At 44.4% G+C, this 23,180-nt stretch overlaps 1 protein-coding gene across 1 annotated transcript; it reads right to left on the bottom strand.

Moving 5' to 3' along the window:
* Positions 1 to 1,561: 1,561 nt before the first annotated feature.
* On the bottom strand, positions 1,562 to 18,542 carry psmb3 (proteasome 20S subunit beta 3). The gene is made up of 6 exons (XM_038779907.1): positions 18,366 to 18,542; positions 14,704 to 14,888; positions 7,974 to 8,081; positions 7,350 to 7,527; positions 3,628 to 3,722; positions 1,562 to 1,809 (listed from the first exon to the last, which is right to left on the bottom strand). Exons 1-6 carry the CDS (start codon positions 18,366 to 18,368, stop codon positions 1,761 to 1,763), a joined length of 618 nt encoding a protein of 205 aa, XP_038635835.1. The 5' UTR covers positions 18,369 to 18,542; the 3' UTR covers positions 1,562 to 1,760.
* Positions 18,543 to 23,180: the final 4,638 nt, after the last annotated feature.

Below are 23,180 nucleotides of genomic sequence, written 5' to 3'. Positions count from 1 at the left end.
TTGCTGTTAACTTCAGAAACTTGGTGGTAGATCATTTAAAAAGTGCTTTTTTAAAAACCCCTACTCACCCCTCACACACACAAATTTCTCTTCCTATCACTGTAGATGTTCACTGGAGAAAGTTCCCACAACTAGTAGCTGCTCTCCCTCCTCACCCAACCAGACCATTTGCCATGTACAAGGCTGGATGGTGACTAATAGCAGGTTGTTTAGCCATGAATCAGAGAATTTATAGTGCAGGCGGCCATTCGGCCCATCAAGTCTGCCCCAGCCCTTGGAAAGAGCACCCTTAAGCCCACACCACCGTAACCCCACCTAACCTTTTTTGGACATCAAGGCAATTTGGCATGGCCAATCCTCCTAACCTGCATGTCTTTGGAGGAAATGCACACAGACGCAGGGAGAACATGCAAACAGTGACCCAATCCGGCAATCGACCCTGGAGCGGTGAAGCAACAGTGATACCCACTGTGTTACCGTGCCGTGAATAGTGTGTCCATCCATGGGTATTTCTGGGAGTGGCCACCTATCAAAAGTTTCATCCACTGGAACGAAGACCAATTTTGGTATCCTTTCCATTCCGCCTATCAATGTTGGAGCCAACTAACTAAGCACTGTCCAGAGGGTTGGACTGCCCAGTTCTGTATGGCCCTATATAGCACATTGGGCAAAGTTTATATCCATGAACGATCGATGCTTTTGCCTTAGAGCCAGAATCTTGGTTTTTTTTTTGGCAAGTCAGGAACTTCACCATTAATTTTCCACATTTCCTGTTAGTTGTCTTTAATATATCTGATCCAATCTCACCCTGCAGGATGTCTCATTTTGCCTTGCACAAGATTTTTTATTTCAGATGTTTAGAAGAGGTCTGCATGCCATTGTCAAGAAAATTAAAGATCTCGTGATTAGAACCTGAAAATGAAGAGGGACTAACCGGCTTCTGTGGGTGGTCGATCTTCCACCATATTAGCCCCTAACCCATGTAGAGGTTTCATTTAGGTTCAAATGTAACACACATTCAAATTTGAACATCTGCCTGTTCCCTACTGGAAATGATCATTACGTGCGAGACTTTTGGTTAGACCAGTTATGCATTTATCAGAGTTTGACTGTAATAATTTGTAATGCTGTGTTTGGGAGTCATGGTGATGCAGCATTTAAACTCGCTGCAGTAATACCAAAGCTTACAAATAAAAAAACATTTTTGTAAAAGCTCGCTGGTACAATTGGATGATGGTTAACTCTCCCAACATCTGTCATCACTCAGCCAAGTACAGCTGGATCTTTCCAACCTCTTATTTTCAGAGGTCATGGACTTTTAAGGATGATCCCCCCCCCCCCCATTTAAATTGGGAAGAAGTGGATTTTGGCTTTCTTTCGGATGAGTGAGATATTAAGCCAAGTCCCTGCCTACTCTCTTAGTGGACATAAAATATCTCGCGGCTATTTTTTTGAAGAGCAGGGGTGTTCTCCGCAATGTCTTCTTGGTCATTATATATCCCTATGAAGATCAACATGCTTTCTTATGGCAGACCACACTCACAGTAGGAAATAGATCACGTTACCAGTAATATAACTAGTTTATTTTTATTACATATAAACAGAATACTCAATGACCATCAAATATAATATGAAAAGTTATTCCATTCAAATTATCTTGATTCCACGGACACTTTCCTCCTATTTTACGTGCATCGGAACAGAAAACTACACACACCCAAGAAGGTTGTATTGCAAAGTTTGTTGCGGAGGTTTTGTTTTTAATCCATTCGAGCTTTTAATGTTCTGGTGGTAATCTTGTCTTTTTCACTGCAACGAAAACAACAATGGTAAGTCTCATAGAATATAACAAAACACATATACTAGATCTCCATGCTGCACTGGTCTCCCTCGTGCATGGAACAGAAAGGCTGGTAACCAGAGGATATTTCATAATTGACAAAAAAAACTCGGAATCAGGGGGAGTTTTTATTTAAACCCAGCGAGGTCTGATTTGGACTGCAGATTCAATAGTATTCAACAAGGAACTGGATATTTTTTTTTAAGAGCATGGTAGTGGGACTACTTGGATTGCTGTTTCAGAGGGTTGCACGCGCAGAATAGGCCTACTTCTGTTCCCTGTCATTCTAAGGCAATCAAACAATTCTCCACTTCATACCCATGCTCATTCCTCCCGAGTAATGTCATTAATGCAGCTCTATCTGCAGAAGTTGCAGATTGTTTGTTTGAGCAATCAGGCTGCTGACAGCTTAACATAAATAATTCTCTCTCCCTCTCCTCACATACTATGAATTGAACAGAGTCCATGTATGATAACCTCTCTCTGTTTTATGGGAGACATCACAATTGAGACAGTATTGTGAAAAAACAGTTTTAGAGTGAGATGATCCAGCCTGGCATCTATGAAACTTATTTTAACTTTAAAATATTTGACATGTGAAATAGGAGTTGGCCATTCAATCCCTCGCCTCTTCTCGGACTCTCAAGATCATAGCTTTTTAAAAAAATTTAGAGTACCCAACTCATTTTTTCCAATTAAGGGGCAATTTAGCGTGGCCAATCCACTTACCCTGCACATCTTTGGATTGTGGGGATGAACCCAAGCAGACACGGGGAGAATGTGCAAACTCCACACGGACAGTGACCCAGAGCCAGGATCGAACCTGGGACCTCACCACAGTGAGGCAGCAGTGCTAACCACTAAGCCACCGTGCTGCCCCTATCCTAGCTGATCTTCTATCTCAACTTATCTTACCCACACAATGCCCATATCCCTTAATGTCCAAAATTCTATTAATCTCAGTTCTGAAATGCTCGTGATTGAACTGCCACAGCCCAACACAATAGAGAATTTGAAAGGTCCAGAACCCCTTGGGGTGGGTTGTCCTGCCTCCTTCAGGATCCCCAATTATAGAGACCAAAAAGCAGTCTCAAGCCTGCCTTGCCAACAGCAAGACTGCCAACACAATCTTACCAAACCCCACCCCTTCCATTCACACCGCCACAAGGCCAGAAAAACCCCGACCTTTGAAGAAATGTCTTCTCACCTCCGTCCTATACGATCAACTCCTTAATTCTTTGATTGTGACCCCAGAGGATAATATCCTCACCGAGGAGAAATATCCTCCCAGCATCTATCGACAAACCCCTAAAGAATGTTGTGTTTCAACAGGATTAGCTCTCATTCTTCAAAACTCTAGGGAATATAGGCCTGGTGGTCTACTCTATCTTCCTTCACAGGAGGATTCCTCGGAATCAGTTTGGTGAACATAATCCGTAATAATAAAGTGTGATGCAAGAGCTGGACACAAATCTATTCCACTGTGACACAAACTCAAAAAACCTGTTTTTGGTTAAGTCCTGAGCATGCATCAGGCCAGCCCACTCACTCATGGATATAAATGAGAGAACCTGCAGAGTCAAATGGATTAATTTTGGTCCAGAACCACCACCTAGCAAGCCAAAGGTGTAATTACTTTTGGTAGCACCCACAGCTTGATGCACACTGACATTTCCTTCCTCCATTGCTAACTCGTTTATCTAATGACTTGTGTTAAACTAGCACAAAAGGAGTGCGGTTACAGAAAGGTTGAAACGAGTAAGTGCAAATAAGTGTTCCAAACTCACATCATGTGAACAATGACACCCATACCAGATACGGCATCTCTATCCACCGCATTCAGCATAGCCTGAGATATAGTTTCAAACAGATCGTCTGGTTCCTGAAATGCAAACATTCATTTGGTATGTTAGCATAGGACATGAATACTGCTGTATAAAGAAGTTTTATGTTTCGTTAATGGTGTATTTAATTTGCTGCAAAGAGACAGTGCAAATATCAGGGCATTAGAACGCAAGGTACATGATCCCCTAGGAAGGCCATCTCAAATCTCTCAGAGCTTAATGCTGCCTGGAGTAAAAGTCCAGTGTCATTCAAGTCATGCACTGAAAAAGTACTTGGGATCTGCTGTATCTTTATGTACTTTGTAAAGATAAACAGATGGCCCCGGCCATCCAATACTTCACAGTGGTGGATTGAAGCTTTGTGTGAGATTTTCATGTCTGTAACATAGCAACCCCATCTAACAGAACACTGAATTAGCCACCCTTGCATTATAAGAACATAAGAAACTAGGAGCAGGAGTAGGCCATATGGCCCCTCGAGCCTGCTCCACCATTCAATGAGATCATGGCTGATCTTTTGTGGACCCAGCTCCACTTTCCGGCCCGAACACCATCACCCTTAATCCCTTTATTCTTCAAAAAACTATCTATCTTTACCTTAAAAACATTTAATGAAGGAGCCTCAACTGCTTCACTGGGCAAGGAATTCCATAGATTCACAACCCTTTGGGTGAAGAAGTTCCTCTTAAACTCAGTCCTAAATCTACTTCCCCTTATTCTGAGGCTATACCCCCTAGTTCTGCTTTCACCCGGCAGTGGAAACAACCTACCCGCATCTATCCTATCTATTCCCTTCATAAATTTATGTTTCTATAAGATCCCCCCTCATCCTTCTAAATTCCAACGGGTACAGCCCCAGTCTACTCAACCTCTCCTCGTAATCCAACCCCTTCAGCTCTGGGATTAACCTAGTGAATCTCCTCTGCACACCCTCCAGGAGACCAAAACTGAACACAATACTCCAGGTGTGGCCTCACTAGCACCTTATACAATTACAGCATAACTTCCCTAGTCTTAAACTCCATACCTCTAGCAATGAAGGACAAAATTCCATTTACCTTCTTAATCACCTGTTGCACCTGTAAACCAACTTCCTGTGACTCATGCACTAGCACACCCAGGTCTCTCTACACAGCAGCATGCTTTAATATTTTATTGTTTAAATAATAGTCCCGTTTGCTGTTATTCCTACCAAAATGGATAACCTCACATTTGTCAACATTGTATTCCATCTGCCAGACCCTAGCCCATTCACTTAACCTATCCAAATCCCTCTGCAGACTTCCAGTATCCTCTGCACTTTTCGCTTTACATCTTACTAAACATCTTGGTGTCATCTGCAAACTTGGACACATTACCCGTGGTCCCCAACTCCAAATCATCTATGTAAATTGTGAACAATTGTGGGCCCAACATGGATCCCTGAGCGACACCACTAGCTACTGATTGCCAATTATATATCTAAAGTCCATTTCATTGACTGGTTCAATTGGTAAGAGACCCTACCTGATGTACCATTGAGCCATACCATTCATGGAAGTCTCAGGCTAAACCTGGGTCTATGTGGAACTAATTGAACTGCAAATAATTTGGGGTTTCCTCAATGCTGGCTTGGTGAGTGTGTGGAGTTACGGTGTTGAGGAATCAACTTAAGGTTTCATTCTTTTAAATTTAGAGTACCCAATTTTTTTTTCCCCAATTAAGGGGCAATTTAGCATGGCTAATTTACCTAGCCTGCACATCTTTGAGTTGTGGGGGTGAAACCCACGCAGACAGGGGGAGAATGTGCAAACTCCACATGGACTGTGACCCGGGTCCTCGGCGCCGCGAGGCCGCAGTGCTAACCACTGCGCCGCCATGTCACCCGTCAAGTTAAGGTTTCAAGGGACAGCACGGTGGCGCAGTGGGTTAGCCCTTTTGCCTCACGGCACCGAGGTCCCGGCTCTGTGTCACTGACCTTGTGGAGTTTGCACATTCTCCGAGTTTGGGTAGGTTTCGCCCCACAACCCAAAGATGTGCAAGGTAGGTGGATTGAACACGCTACATTGCCCCTTAATTGGAAAAAAATTAATTGGTTTCAATTCTATCCAGTGGCCTTACAGGTGTGTAGATATCAGATGGTAGGTAACTGGTCCAAACTCAGGACAAGTGAGTGACCTGTCAACAATGACTGTCTAGGTTCACACAAGAAGAATGGCCATTTGGGTGAGATACTGTAAAGTTACCAGTATCAATCGAACTGTACCTCAGTGTAAATCACTCCCTTCAAGACAGGAGAGCATCGGACGAGGGAATAGGAGAAAGAATTTACAGAGAAAGATTTTAGTGCATACTCTCATCAGCTGTAAAGATTTTGTTTTAGAAAAATATTATATGGAATTTATATCATAAATTTTAACAGAATAAGCAACCCCACACCCAACAAAACCCAGTCAACATGGCTTATATAAACAACTCTCTAAAAACCACGCCCCCCCCCCCATCACCACTGCTGGCAGCTTAATTTTCGATAAATGGCTGCCATCTCCGGGCAAATCCTAGCATCGATCTCCTCAGGATGAACTTGATCTTCTCAAGCCTGAGAAACCCAGCCACGTCGCTAACCTGTACTCCCGACTTCAACGGCTCCGCGTCTCTCCATGCTAGTGAGATCCGTCTCCGGACTACCAGGGAGGCAAACCCCAAGACATCGGCCTCTCTCGCCCCCTGGACTCCCAAGTCTTCTGACACACCAAAAATCGGCACCTCTGGACTTGGAACCACCCTTACCTTCAGTACCTCCGACATGACATCTGTAATCCCCTGCCAGAATCGCCGAAGTTTCGGACATGTCCAAAACACGTGGACATGATTTGCAGGCCCACCCACACCTGTCCTCCACCCCTTCAAAGAACCTGCTCATCCAAGTCACAGTCATGTGCACCCTGTGGACCACCTCAAATTGTATTAGGCTAAGCCAAGCACACGGCCAGGATGCATTGACACGCCTCCGGGCATCTTCCCATAACCCTGCCTCCAACTTCCCACCCAACACCTCCTTCCGCTTCCACACCACCTCCCTTATCGGGACTCCCTCCCAATTCATAAGCTCTTTATAGATTTCCGATACCTCCCCCACTCCCGCTTTCGACACTACCTTATCCTGTAGTCCCTGGGGTGTTAGGTGTGGGATACCTGCCTCCAGACAAAGTCCCTCACCTGCAAATAGCGAAACCCATTCCCATCGGGCAGCTCAAACTCCTCCAACTCTTTCAAACACGGAAAGTCCCCAGCTATAAACAGATCCCCAAACCGCTCAATCCCTGCCCTCTCCCACCCCTGAAGCCCCCCATCCAGCCCCCCGGTGAAAACCGGTGATTGCCGCATATCGGTGCCCACACCGATGTCCCCTCCAGCCCCATGTGCTTCCACCACTGTCCCCACACCCTCAGGGCAGCCACCACTACTGGGCTTGTGGAGTACCTGGTTGGCGAGAACGGCAAAGGCACCATTAGCAGTGACCCTTAAATTGTATCCTTACATGACGCTGTCTGCATCCGACACCTCCCCCACTACCCATTTCCTGATCAAGCTGTAAAGATCCTTACTGCAGGACAAATTCAGTGCCAGCTCAGCCCTTCAGTAATCATTTGTGCTAAATTAAAAGAGAGGCAGGAAGCACTCACCATGTCTGGTATCCAAAGGGACTCGCACATGCCGTACATTTGTTCAGAGCACGTTCCGCTCACCACAAAGTCTTCAGTCTCCATCGGGCAGCCAATTAAGTCAAGTGAACAAATAAACGGTTGATATGTTTTTGGATCAAGTCCTGCAATCACTGGTTCAACGTAGTATGGGCCAAATCTGAAGTGGTGAAAAGTAATTATGAGAACAGAAACCTACATCACAAAAGTCATTATGGTGAGAGACATTTTGAGGCACAGACTTCGCCCAGAAACTGGCAACTGGGGTACAGTGAATTGCACAATGAATGACACTGGATCCCAATCAGTTGTGGCGCCTCATGGCAGACCTATGCCAATGTAGCTCAGCATTTCTCTACCCCCCCCCCCCCCCAAAAGAAGTATCACAGTGACAAATCGCACGCCACATTTACAGGCCACAATCGCTCCTCTTCTGCTCAGCTAACATGCCTCAAAAATCTCACGACCAAGAAAATTTGATGAGGAGGTTGTACATTGGTAAATTCTGTTACATGCATTTGTGCTTCTTTTACAATGCAACTTCATATTTGAGAATCAGACAATACTACTCCATATAAGATCAAACATTTGGAGTACTTAACCTACCGTCGCTCATAGAGAAGGTTTGAGACCATGCTCATAAATGTTTTCGGTTTGATCTGTCTTCCTTCTTTTAATTCATACAGGTTCAACCTGAATTTGAGACGCTGTGAACTAGAAAATAAAATGGATATGAGCATCAAAAGCAGTGGACTACTTCAACCCAACAAAAGAACAGTACTCAATTCACCTCCAGAAAGTCAGAAAAGCTGGGTGGCACGGTGGCGCAGTGGTCAGCACTTCTGCCTCACGGTGCCAAGGACCCGGGTTTGATCCTGGCCCTGGGTCACTGTCCGTGTGGAGTTTGTACATTCTCCCTGTGTCTGTGTGGGTCTCACCCCCACAACCCAAAGATGTGCAGGGTAGGTAGATTGGCCACGCTAAATTGCCCCTTAATTGGGGGGGGGGGGGGGGGGGGGGGAAAAAAAAAGAATTGGGTACTTTAAAAAAGTCAGAAAAGCATTCACTAAATGTGGCATCTAGCGAGTGAACCTGAAATGCAGAAGTGAGAGAAATGGCGTTAGCGAGCTCTGTGTAGACTCAGTAGCATAGCATGTTAGCTAGTAGGTTGTTGGGAGACTCCTGATCAGCTCTCAGGTCTGATCCAAAACTGCAGATGTCACCAAGATAAATGAGGCCACTCGGGTACAATGGTTGGTTCCATCGCCAAACCATCTGGAGCTTGTCCGGATTGTAAAGAGACCAGAAATAGCATCATCCAGTTTAAGTATTTCCATAAAGGTTCAGAGTTTTAAGCAGAAGGATACTCCCTCATGCTTTTTAAGCTCCATGGTCCTACAATTTCCCAGTCCCTTCCCACCATTGCTGGCTGAGCCTTCCAGCTATCTAGGTAGCAAGCACTAGAAATCTCTTTAAACTCTCTCTACCTCCTCTCTAAACTCCCTTTAAAATGTATCATTTGACCAAACTTTCAGACACCCCTTGTTAATGCTCCTTCGGTTCATTGTCAACTTTTGTTTGATCAGGCTCCTGTGAAGTGCCTTGGGATGTTTCCTACATTCAAAGCCAATATAAATGCAAATGGATGTAGTTAAATGAATCTGCATAGAAGACTGGCGCAGGAGATAGTCTTGCCTCTCTTTAAATCAAAATACCTTCAAGAACAAATTTGGAAAGAGAAACCAAGTGGTGGATTAATTCATACGCAAACTATTTTGGTGCATTAACTAAAATTAGGTCTAAAGTAACATCTAAAAAACAATTTATTGGATGGAGTTAGGATACAGATCAGCCCTGTCCTCATTGAATGGTGGCAGGACAGGCCCAATGGCTTAATGTGGTTCCTAATCGCTCATCAATGTGGTCTACTCTTAACTGTCTTAACGCAGGCTTCAAAAGTGTGTCCACCGCTGCTGGGTAGAGAGGGTACCCACAGTCAAACTGGAGCTGGTTCTCTGCTAACATTCACTTTAAAGTACACCCATCCAAAATTGGATGCTGCACTGCATCCAGGAGCAGGAACATGATTGATTTTATTCTCATTAACACACAGCCTCGCAAGTCAACTGTAGTACTCTGGGGGCAGCACGGTAGCATTGTGGATAGCACAATCGCTTCACAGCTCCAGGGTCCCAGGTTCGATTCTGGCTTGGGTCACTGTCTGTGCAGAGTCTGCACATCCTGCAATGCTGCAGTAGAGGCATTGGTTATAACCTTCCAAATTTCCTTACATTCTGGAAGGGTTCTAGCAGTTTGGAAAATAGCAAATGTGACACGTTTCTACAAGAAAGAAGTCATAAAGCAGGAAACTAGGGGCGGCACGTGGCGCAGCGGTTAGCACTGGGACTGCGGTGCAGAGGACCCAGGTTTGAAACCCTGCCCTGGGTCACTGTTCATGTGGAGTTTGCACATTCTCCCCGTGTCTGCGTGGGTTTCACCCCCACAACCCAAAGATGTGCAGGTTAGGTGGATTGGTCACGCTAAATTGCCCCTTTATTGGAAAAAAAAATAATTGGGTACTCTAATTGTTTTTTTTAAATCAGGAAACTATAGACGGTTTAACATCTGCCATAGGAAATTGCTGGAATCCATTATTAGGGAGGTTATAGCAGTATATATAGAAAATCATAATGAGATCAGGCAGAGTAGGGATTTTGTGAAAGGGAAATTGTGTTTAACTAATTAATTTGTTTATTTTTCCCAATTAAGGAGCAATATAGCATGGTCAATCCACCTACCCTGCATATCTTTTTGGGTTGTGCGGGTGAGAGCCAAGCTAACACGGGGAGAATTTGCAAACTCCACAGGGACAGTGAACCGGGATCGAACCCGTGTCCTCAGTGCTCTGAGGCAGTAGTGCTAACCACTGTGCCACCGTGCTGCCCGAGTTTAACTAAGTTATGAGAGTTCTTTGAAGAAGTAACTAGGTGCATAAAGGGGAACCTGATGTGGTGAATCTGGATTTGCTACAGGTATTTGCCACGGTGTCCATCAAAGGCTACTATACAAGATAAGAGCACATGGTGTAGGGGGTAACATAAGGGCATGCATAAAGGATTGGTTAGCTAATAGGAAGCAGACAGTAGGAATAAATGAGTCCTTTTTGGCAATCTGTAACGAGTGGAGTGCCACAAGGATCAGTACCAGGACCTCAAACATTTACTATCCTATCTTATCGATGACTTGGAAGAAGGGACTGACTGCAAGTGGCTAAATTTACCGATGACATAAAGATAGGTAGGAAAGTAAGTTGTCAAGAGGTAAAGAATCTACAAAGGGATGCAGATAAAGTGAGGAGGCAAAACTTGGCAGTTAACCTGCCATCTTTGGACTGTGGGAGGAAACCAGAGCACTCAGAGGACACCCACATCTACATGGGGAGAACATGCAAACTCTGCACATCCTTCCTCAGACAAGGAGACTAAAACTGCACACAATATTCCAGGTGTGGTCTCACCAAAATCCTGTATAATCGCAGCAAGTCACCCCTCCGCCTGTATTCAAATCCTCTCGCTTTGAAGGCCAACATGCCAACTGCCTTCCTTATCGCCAGCTGCACCTAGAATCATAGAATTTACAGTGCAGGAGGCCATTCGGCCCATTGAGTTTGCACCGGCCCTTGGGAAGAGCACCCTACTTAAACCCACGCCTCCACCCATAAACCAGGGTCACTGGAGCTGTGGGGCAGCAGTGCTAACCACTGTGCCACCATGCCGCCCAACCACGCCACCTGCATACTTAGCTTTAGCGACTGTATTGCAAGGGCACCTAGGCCTCATTGTATAATCCCCTCTCTCAATCTATAGCTATTGAGATAATAACCTTTCTTCCTGTTTTTGCTACCAAGTGGATAACCTCACATTCATTTATCAACATTATACTGCATCTGCCATGCATTTGCCCACTCACTCAACTTGTCCAAATCACGCTGACGCATCTTTCTCACAGCTCACCTACCCACCGAATTTTCTGTCACCTGCAAATTTTGAGATATTACATTTAGTTCCCCCATCTAAATCATTTATATTGTGAATGACTGGGGTCGTAGCACCGATGCCTGCAGTACCCCACTAGTTACTGCCTACCATTTGGAAAAAGGCCCGTTTATTCCTACTCTTTGTTTCTTGGCTGCTAACCCACGTTCTAACCATCTCAATATATTACCCCCAATCCCATGCACTTTCATTTGACATGCTAATTTCTTATGTGGGACTTTGTCAAAAGCTTTCTGAAAGTACAAATAAACAATATCCACTGGCTCCTCCTCGCCAACTCTACTAGTTACATCCTCAAAACAATTCCAGTAAATTTGTCAAGCATGATTTCCCTTTCGGAATTCTTTGCTGACTCTGTCGGATCCTGCCACTGTTTTCCAAGAGCTTTGCTATTAAATCTTGATAATGGTGGGCATTTTCCCCACGACCGACGTCAAGGCCTGTTTTCTCTCTGCCTCCCTTTTTTAAAATAGTAGGGTTACCCTCTAATCTGTAGGTACTGTTCCAGAATCTTGGAAGATGCCCACCAATGCATCCACTATTTCTAGGACCACTTCCTTCAGAACTCTGAAAGATTATCAGGTCCTGTTGATTTTTCAGCCTTCAATTCCATCAATATCCCCAACGCCATTTCTGATTTTCTTCACTTCCTCCCTCTCACTAAACCCCGGTGTTCCCCAACATTTCTGCTTTGTTATTTGTGTCCTCCTCTGTGAAGACAGAACCAATGTACTTATTCAGCTAGTCAGCCATTTATTTGTTCCCCATTATAAATTCCACTGTTTCTGACTGACATTTGCCTTCACCAATCTTTTTCTCTTCATACATATAGAAGCTTTTAGTCAGTTTTTATGTTCCTCGCCAGCTTACTCTCTATTTTCCCCTTCTTAATCAATCCCTTTCTCCTCTGTTGCTGAGTTCTAAACTGCTGCCAATCTTCAGGTCTGCTGTCCTGGGGCAGCACGGTGGCGCAGTGGGTTAGCTCTGCAGCCTCACGGCGCCGAGGTCCCAGGTTTGATCCCGGCTCTGGGTCACTGTCCATGCGGAGTTTGCACATTCTCCCCATGTTTGCGTGGGTTTTGCCCCCACAACCCAAAGATGTGCAGGTTAGGTGGATTGGCTACGCTAAATCCCCTTAATTGGAAAAAATGAATTGGGTACTCTAAATTTATATTTTAAAAAAGGTCTGCTGTCCTTTCTTGTCAATTTGTATCCCTCCACCTTTGATCTAATACTAACTCTAATTTCCCTCGTAAGCAATAGTTTGGCTACCTTTCCCGTTTGATTTTTTTGAGTCAGACAGAAATGAACTATTGTTGCAGTTCACCCATGCACTCTTTGAATGTTTGCCATTGTCTAGCAACCCTTTAAAGAACGTTCCCCAATCCATCAGGCCTCATACCACCGTAGTTCCCTTGATTAAGTTTCACGACACTAGTCTCAGAATCAATTATGTACTTTTTCATCTTTTTAAAATAATTTAAAGTACCCAATTCATAAAAAAACCAATTATGGGGACATTTTGGGGCTGGTTTAGCTCACTCGGCTAAATCGCTGGCTTTTAAAGCAGACCAAGCAGGCCAGCAGCACGGTTCGATTCCCGTACCAGCCTCCCCGGACAGGCGCCGGAATGTGGCGACTAGGGGCTTTTCACAGTAACCTCATTGAAGCCTACTCGTGACAATAAGCCATTTTCATTTCATTTCAATTTAGCGTGACCAATCCACCTACCCTGCACATCTTTGGCTTGTGGAGGTGAGACCCACGCAGACATGGAGGAGAATGTGCAAACCCCACACGGACACTGACCCGGGGCCGGGATTGAACCCACATCCTTGGCGGCATGAGACAGCAGTGCTAACCATTGCGCCACCGACGTCACTTTCCATCTTGATGAAGAATTCATATTAGGGCATATGAGGGCAGCACGGTAGCATGGTGGTTAGCATAAATGCTTCACAGCTCCAGGGTCCCAGGTTCGGTTCCCGGCTGGGTCACTGTCTGTGCGGAGTCTGCACGTCCTCCCCGTGTGTGCGTGGGTTTCCTCCGGGTGCTCCGGTTTCCTCCCACAGTCCAAAGATGTGCGGGTTAGGTGGATTGGCCATGCTAAATTGTCCGTAGTGTCCTTAAAAAGTAAGGTTAAGGGGGGGGGGGGGTTGTTGGGTTACGGGTATAGGGTGGATATGTGGGTTTGAGTAGGGTGATCATTGCTCGGCACAACATCGAGGGCCGAAGGGCCTGTTCTGTGCTGTTCTATGTTCTATATTATGGTCACTCATAATGATCTCCCCCTCCCCAGAATGTCCTGCAACCACTCTGAGAGACATGCTTGATCCTAGCACCAGAGAGGCAACATACCGTCCTGGAGTCTTGTTTGTGGCCCAGGAACACTTACCTATTTCCTTACAATTGAATCCCCTATAATTATTGTGTCCCCATACATTTTACTCCTCCCCTGAGAAGCAGACCCTCTGCAGAAGAAAGAGGTGATCATAGTAGAACACACAAGACCACTTATAGGGCATGTACCGTGAAGGACACAGTTTAAGAATAAGAGGTCTCCCTTCTAATATGGATATGGGGAGAATTTGTTTCTCTTAGAGGGTCCATAGTGTGTGGAATTCCCTGCCCCAGAAAGCAGTGGAGGCTGGGTCACTGAATGTATGCAAGGCTGAGTTAGATAGACAAGGGATACAAGAACTATGGTGGGTAGACAAGAAGGTGGAGTTGAGATGACAATCAGATCGGCCATGGCAGACCAGGCTCAGAGAGCTGAATAGCCAAAACAGGATTTTTTTCAATAGAAAACACAAGAGCGGCATGGTGGCTAGCACTGCTGCCTCACGGCACAAAGGACTCTGGTTCAATCCCAGCCCCGGGTCACGCTCCGTGGTGAATTTGTACATTCTTCCCTGTATCTGCGTGGATCTCAGCCCCACAACCCAAAGATGCGCAGGGTGGATGGATTGGCCACTCTAAATTGCCCCTTAATTGGAAAAATAATTGGGTACTCTAAATTTATTTTAAAAATGGAATCACGAGTACGTTTATCCCTTGCTAGTCCAGGGCATTCAGGCCATTTGCAGAGCGAATTTGCAGCTGAAATCAGTACCGCCAATAAAACCTGACACTTTCCAATCAAACTGCTTCACTGAAATGTTGCCCTTCCTGAAATTGACGATGTAGCGGAACTGGGCAATCTAAATTCTACAATACTGTCTAATTGAGGGAATCTTACCCCTGATCAGATATCAAACAAAACCAACCTCAGGTGTACTTACACAGTCTGTACATCTGTGCCGAGACCAGCCAGTCCAATAAATAGCCTCTCGCCCATTGGAAAGATTTTCTGGAAGTCAGTTGTCACCAGCTGTGCCTGAATTCCAAACCGTCTGTCCGCTGCTATTGCCACACAGCCTTTACCCCTCATGGCCATAACAGCCCCACCGTTATATGACATGTGCGACTGGGAGAAGAGCAAGAAAAGTGCAAGTTAGACACTCTGACAACATTTAATGTCTGACTACATCGCAAAATAATGTTGAATAATGATTAAGGAAAAACTGCTCCTCAAAGAGCACTCTCCTGAAATATTCTGGGTGAATTTTTATAAAATCCACCAGGGATAGTTTCATGCATTACACGTCCTGACAAAATACTTACATAAAAATATATTAAAACAAGCCACACCTCGGATCACCAGTGCGAATAAGTTTTTTTTTAAAAAACCATTCTATTATTCAGATCAGTATTTTGTTTTTTTAAATCTTTTTATTGGCGTTTCTCTTATTTACCAATAGTTGTTGTGTGTATACATTACATTTTCTTGTCCATGCTAATTTACTTTATTGTACAGAGTTCAGATCAATATTGCCACTAGAATGTCATCAACAGGATGCCAGGGTAGAGGAGTGAAATTTTCATTCTATTTCACAGCTATATCGGATAATCATCCAGCAAAACAAGTATAGGTTTCAACCCTTTGCCCTGGGGGAAGAGCTTTGAGCTGAGAAACAACAGGATTGATGTCAGTGGTTATAGGGCAGTCACTGGCAGTGTTTGTACAATTTAAACTTGTGCATTCTCAAGTCACAAAAACAACCTTATTGCTGCAACATTAAAACACATTGGCTATATCGGAATATAGAATATAGAAAAACATTGCAATGGAGATATTCCTTTCATGAAGCAACAGTTTGGTACACCAACTATTAAAAGGGTCCATGGCCAATGCAGTTATCTTTCACAATGGAGCTGAATGCAGAAACAATTATCCAGGAGTGAGCCAGTATAAATATTGTAAAGTTAGTTTGATAATTACTTCCACATGTGCCAAATTTCAGATATTAAAGTTCAGTGAGATTGGAATCAAGGAAGTTTAAATCTAATAGAAAAGTCAAATGTTGAAAAGGAAATTATTTACTGGACAGGGCTCTCTCTGCAATTAAATTGTGCTTGCTAAGTTAGACGCCAAGCCAATAATGGATCACATTGTATAAGGGATAACAATAATGCTTAATGAACTAATTACTAAATGAAAAATGAAATGAAATGAAAATCGCTTATTGTCACAAGTAGGCTTCAAATGAAGTTACTGTGAAAAGCCCCTAGTCGCCACATTCCAGCGCCTGTTCGGGGAGGCTGGTACGGGAATTGAACCGTGCTGCTGGCCTGCCTTGGTCTGCTTTCAAAGCCAGCGATTTAGCCCTGCGCTAAACAGCCCAGTACATTTAAATATGCTGACAATTAACTCTTCAACAATAAGATATTTTATTTATTAATTTGCAGGACCTAAGCACTGCTCGTAAGATCAGTGTTCAGGCGCAGAGAGACCAGGGAGATATGTATACAAATTGTTGACGGTGTTGGGGCAGGCAGAGAATAAAGCATATGGCATCTTAGGCTTTATAAGTAAGGACTTGAGTAAAGCAAGGAGACTATGGCCTCAGCTGGACTTCTGCATCCATTTCTTGGCACCACACTTTAAGAAGGCTGCACAAGGCAGCAGAGTGGTGCAGTGGATTAGCACTGCTGCCTCACGGCGCCACGGTCCCATGTTCGATGCTGGCTCTGGGTCACTGTCCATGTGGAGTTTGTACATTCTCCCTGTGTTTGCATGGGTCTCGCCCCCACAACCCAAAGATGTTCAGGCTAGGTAGATTGGCTATGCTAAATTGCCCCTTAATTGGAAAAAATAAATTGGGTACTCTAAATTTATGAAGAAAAAAGAAGGCTGCAAAAGCATTAGAGAGGGGATTTACAAAAATGGTTCCATGGACAATGGACTTCAGTAACATGGATAGGTTGTTTCCACTGGCAGGTGAAACTAGAACTAGGTGGCATAGCTTCAAAATAAGGGGGAGCAGATTTAGGACTGAGTTGAGGAGGAACTTCTTCGCCCAAAGGGTTGTGAATCTGTGGAATTCCCTGCCAAGTGAAGCAGTTGAGACTAACTTGTTCAATGTTTTTAAGGCAAAGGTAGATACATTTTTGAACAGTAAAGGAGTAAAAGGTTAGTGAACAGGCGGGTAAGTGGAGCTAAGTCCATAAAAAGATCAGACATGATCTTATTGAATGTCGGACCAGGCTCAAGGGGCTAGATGGCCTACTCCTGCTCCTAGTTCTTATAAGTTGGAGAACTAGGGGCTGCATTTACACAGTACACACCACGTTAAAGGCATGTCAAGAAGCCATTTGCACCATCAATTTGTGCTAACCGACACAAATCTGAAAAACAAATCAGCAAAATGGTGAGAAAAACAAACAACATCAGGAAATATATCAGCTTGCAAAATGCAGGTCAACTAACTGCAAACAAGACGAAGGAATTAACTGACTGGCACGGTAGCACAGTGGTTAGCACTGTTGCTTCACAGCACGAGGGACCTGGGTTTGATTCCCACATGAGTCACTGACTGTGAGGGGTATGCACGTTCTCGTCGTGCCTCCATGGGTTTCCTGCGGGTGCCCCACGGGTGCTCCGGTTTCCTCCCCCAAGTCCCAAAAGACATGTTTGTTAGGTGAAATGGACATTCTGAATTCTGCCTCCGTGTACCCGAACAGGCGCCGGAGTGTGGCGACTAGGGGCTTTTCACAGCAACTTCAGAGCAGTGTCAAGCCTGCACATGCACATCTTTGGGTTGTGGGGGCGAAACCCATGCAGACACGGGGAGATTGTGCAATCTCCACACAGTGACCCAGAGCCAGGATCGAACCTGCAACCTCATAGAACATACAGTGCAGAAGGAGGCCATTCGGCCCATGGAGTCTGCACCGACCCACTTAAGCCCTCACTTCCCCCCTATCCCCATAACCCAATAACCATTCTCGACCTTTTGGTCACTAAGGGCAATTTATCATGATCAATCCACCTAACCTGCACGTCTTTGGACTGTGGGAGGAAACCAGAGTACCCGGAGGAAACCCACGCATACACGGGGAGAACATGCAGACTCCGCACAGACAGTGACCCAGCGGGGGATCGAACCTGGAACGCTGGCGCTGTGAAGCCACACTGCTATCCACTTGTGCTACCGTGCTGCCCAGAGGCTGCTGCCCTAAGGAACATATCTTCAACTAAAAATGAATAATTTTGGGAATTATGAAGGATCTCAAGCATTGTAAAGAAATAAAAAGGTAAATTATTGAGGAAAGACCCGCCTGACTCTGCAAAGAGATGGAGTGACCCCTGGAAAAGGAGCCCTAAATTCCCCTGGCACAAGCTGTGGGTGAAGAGAAACTATTGATAACTGCAGTAAAATTAACCGGTGCAGACACGGGGAGAATGTGCAAACTCCACACAGACAGGTTAAAAATGAAAGTAAATCAGGCCTGGCCTGGAATGGGGAGCGCGGCCACATTGGGCAGGTCAGGCCTGGCTCATTGAACAAGATGCTGTGGATCAGAGTTACATGTCTGAATGCTCTTCCCTCCCGCCACTCACCATCCTGCGCCGTTGTCAGCCTGGCCCAAGCGCCGTGAACTTTCCTGTATTTTCCTAACTTCCAAAACCAAAAGAAACTAACACCAGGACAACCGTCGCTCCCAGCTTCCGGCTGCCGCTCAACCCAGCTTGATGCGGTCCCGCCTCCCGGCCTCGGCCATTGGCCCCCCGCCGCCAGTGGCGCTCTACAATTGGTCCGCGTCCCGTCGGTCAGCGGCCTAGCGAGTTGGGTTGCGCCGGAAGCCGGGCGGGGAGAGGAAAGTGAAGAGTCACCGCGGGCGTGCGGGCGGGCCCGGCCGAGCATGCCGGGATACTGGAAGACCTGCGCTGGAAGAGAAAGGGAGGACAAAGGGAGCACTGAGTGTGTGGGAACAACATCGCTGATGTTGTGACTTGGGAGGGAAGGGGAGAAAAAAAAAAACAATTAGGCAGCATGTTTTACTCAAAAGATGCGCAGACAGGGTTTCTTTTTTTCAAAAAAATGAATAAATTTCTACCATATCACCAGCAGTGAAGCATGGATTTATTTATTTTTGTAACAGAGCCCTAATTCTAACAAAGAAATTCAGCAAATTGAGTTAGATGCAACAACTCCCTAATCGAAAGTTACATTAATGGGAACCATCTGATGTAAAAGGCAAAGTGCATTCCTCAAAAAACAACACCCCCCCCCCAACATCCCCAATTATTTTAGGGGAAGGAGGCATCACTGCTGTGATCTGTGTGGGAGTCGAAAAGAACCCTATTAGTACATCAGCTGAATGAAGGCAATTTTTCACATAATATTTTCAAATCCAAGACTCAAAAGGACATGTTCACTGTTGTAACACTTTTTAAAAAAAGATGTTGCACAGATATATACATACAATAATGTGTTGTAGATTGTGGGGCACTAGCTGTCTTTGTCATGGCTGCATTCTGTACAGCAGAGGAAAGCTCACTGTTAATCAAAGAGGCGTCCCTGCCGCCGGTAGCATCAATCTGAGTTATTATAAAAGGAAATATACGGTTAATTAAGACTGGGAGATATATGTATCTTGTGGAAAAATCAACTGTTTGTGCTAGGTCGACAAATCACACATCTAACGTTTAATTTCGGCGAGATAAGGGGTGCATCGGACAAGGACCGCTGCATGCTCCCAATATATATGCCGATCCACTCTCCATTAACAACGTTTTTGACAAGTAAGGAGGGTTAAATATCCCAGAACAATGTGACTGGATCTCGGTATAAAACGTAACAATTCTGTTTCAGCAATATAGGGAATGAAGCATTATGCCCAACTACGTTAAGTGTAATTTAAAATACTCTCCTGACAGTCAGAGTAATTAATAGCTATCTTGCATCAGTTAAAAACATCAAATCGTCTCGTTGACAATGTACAGTTGCTATAATATTAAAATTAGTAACACAATTACCAGAAATCACACCTATTACGATTTTAGCACTGAAATGAATTCTACTTCACTCGTAATAACTGCATTTTCAGTTTGACTGATAATCCATATTTCTAAATGATGTAAACCAATCGAGGTGCACTCTGGAATCTGTCCTTAGCCCAGGAACGTGCTTATCTCGATTACCCAAATATCAATTATTTATGTAAATACACGCAGAATCAGTCATTCATGTGTTATTCATTATTAGTTATAATTCAAATCCACATGGGTGAAAATGATCTGTAAAGAATACAGTTCCCTTTAATTTGAACAGTTTATGTTGAAATGAAATAACCTCTTGTTAAGTACAAAACTGGCGTACCCAGAAAGCTACGATTCTAAGAATGTCAAGGGATGCTTTAGCTTTGAGGTGGAATTACTTTCATTCCAGAAGATGCAGGGATTTGAAGAGATTTGGCGGTAATTCACCTGGATGGGTAGCTACTCGCCCCTGTATGCAACCTCCAACATTGTGTGTTGACGGGGTCTGAACATAAAAGACAGAAATCAAACATCACAACGTGAGCAACAACATGTCTCTGGTGAGTAGGGTAAGGGTTTGGAACGCCTTCCCCTAGAAAAATACAAGTATGATAAGGATTTCAATCCCAGATTTGGGCCTACTTACCGGAACATATTTTGGAAAGAAGTGTGTATATTCTGGCTGCAGTGTTGGTATTAGTTCTCATTGGTAAGATTAGTAAGAAGTGTAACTTGTCTCGTGGCAGAGCTTGCCTAACCAAGAGTCTTTTTTTTAGTGGGGGGGGGGGGGGGGGGGGGTGTTAGGTGGGGTTAGAGTTGGTGGAAACAAATAGTTGGTATTGGGAGCAGAAATCGTACTACTGGAACCTTCTCCGTTCACCCATTTTGCTTTAGGATCCAGACATCTGTTTCAGCTATAGTCTGGATTGCTTCATACCGCACGGAATGGAATCTAGATGAAATAGGATTCAAGGCAGTTTTTAGTAACATGTCATCATTTGTGGCTTCACCGACGCCCTGTTGAAGTGATTAAAAAGATAACTGATATCCACCAATCTAATGCTGTCAAAAGGGCGTTCAGACCTTTAAAGACGGTGACTCGGATGTTTGATGTGCTCTTTCATACGCAATAAGTAGCATTTTGCCAGAAGGGATAGAATTCAGGTGCAAATAAAATCTGCTGTATCAAACTGAATATTCTGGTTGGTCATTAAAATCCTAAACGCTGAACGAAATATATGTGCTGTTTGTTTTTTTAAGTGTCATGCAGCCTTTTTAAAGTATTTTAAAGAATGGTTCTATAAACTCTTGTAGTTGTTGACATACGTTTACAGGTAATGGTGGCTTCACACAAGATGTGTTACATAAATGGGTATCTGTTGGAGCGGATACGTATGATAGCACTGAAATGTCACATTTGGGTTTTTTATTGCCTCTGTGCCAACAATAATTCATTTTGAAGTGTACCTTCACAAACGTTATCACAAGACATGGGGTGGTAGGTAGATGTCACTCTGCAGACTTGTTAAAATATCGACAAAATAAGCCCCAACTGCATTTCAAAGGGACAACTGTAACAGCTCAAATAACTAAGACACTTTCTAATTCTCTGGAAAATGTGTACAATGTTTAACCATGATTTATTTTTTCAAACAATGGTTTGATGGTTAAACCATTAAGATTGAAAATTCCTGGTCCCAGTGAGAGACTGCTAAAGGCAAGGTGCCCACGTGTAATTTTTGTTGGTCCAATACGGGGCTTGTTATATTCTTGGTATTAATTTGTACCAAGGGATCGATGCATCGATTTACAAGGTCGATGAATTCCACATTGCAATAGTTCCGAGAACTCCACAGACTGCACTATTTGGCTGAACATTTGAATCTACAGATAAGTAATCTGCCCATAAAATAACCGGGATTTCTTGACCACTTACTTTGATTCCAAATGTTGCTTTTGAATACGCTTCCTGTACAGATGTTTTTTATTCCCTTTGCTCTGTCTACCAAGAGACATAAATCACATTTCCGAAGTCCCCAGTGAGTATAATTTACAAAACTGAAAAGTTGTGGTGTGGTACAGGAGAATGGAGTTGAATCGCATTTATTCACAACACACAGAAAGCAGAAATAGGATTTAAGAATCATCACATTGGTCAAGTGATTTTATATATCAGCGGAGAGATCAAAATCTGCGGTGGGCGTTTAGAGGCTCCAGGTTCTCAGGGTATTTCTGAGGGTTCCTATGCGTTGCCAATCCTATTGTTTCTGTCCACCCTAACCCAGGACCCTTTCAAGCCAAAACCAACCCCAACAGACAATTGGCCTGATCGCTAAACTCGTCCCACTATAAAACTATCCAACCTGGATAGCTTCACAGGTCCTGGCTTAAGGTTGCCCTTTCTGCTGATGCCACATGCCTTGGTGCTAAAATCAACGTTAAATTCTTCATTGATCACTCCCACCTGCCCAGTGGGTAGTGTGTACGGAGGGTGAGGGAGATGTGGGGGTTCCCGTGCAGACTTTTCGGTCTCTATCAGCTCTGGAGGGTCAGCACAGACTCCAGATCTTGATTCAGTTTCTCTCTCCACAGATGCTACCAGACCAGCTGGGGGTTTTCGGCATTTTCTATTTCTATTTCAGATTTCACCGGTGGATTAAGACAGCTGGCTTGTAATAGGGAACAAGACCAGCAGTGCGGGTTCAATTCCCGTTCCAGCCTCCCCGAACAGGCGCTGCAATGTTACTTTTCACAGTAACTTTATTGAAGCCTACTTGTGACAATAAGTGATTATTATTATTATTATTTCCAGCCTATTTTGCATGTTATCATTCTGACTGGGTATTGGGCACCGGGCAGAATATAACCTGCGGTATTTCTATAAACAGATAGAAAATCTGGAACGCGGGTCATCCTCGACAAATGGCGTGCGGAATGTTGGATTAACAGCTCCGGAGAAAACAATTGGAATGATGCCATCTGATTGATAATGGTTTAATATAGCTCCAACCTAGACACCAGCATTATTGAAACATTGGAAAAGGAGCATGGGGTTACCTTGATCTCTTAGTTGGATATCATTGCTTTTTTTAAATTTTAGAGTGCCCAATTCATTTTTTTCCAATTAAGGGGCAATTTAGCATGGCCAATCCACTTACCCTGCACATCTTTGGGTTGTGGGGGCGAAACCCACGCAGACACGGGGAGAATGTGCAAACTCCACACGGACAGTGACCCAGAGCAGGAATTGAACCTGGGAACTCAGCGCCATGAGGCGGCAATGCTAACCCACTGAGCCACCCACCATGCTGCCCTTTTGTTGGATATCAGTGTGTGAGGTCCCCTCCATGATCAAGACCAGGCGTCCATCCCAGCAGCTTTTCATCGGGTATC

This window comes from Scyliorhinus canicula, chromosome 19, assembly GCF_902713615.1.
Source record: "Scyliorhinus canicula chromosome 19, sScyCan1.1, whole genome shotgun sequence".
Lineage (NCBI taxonomy): Eukaryota > Metazoa > Chordata > Chondrichthyes > Carcharhiniformes > Scyliorhinidae > Scyliorhinus > Scyliorhinus canicula.
The sequence above is the reverse complement of the archived record's forward strand: the minus strand, read 5'-3'. Positions and strand labels throughout refer to the sequence as shown.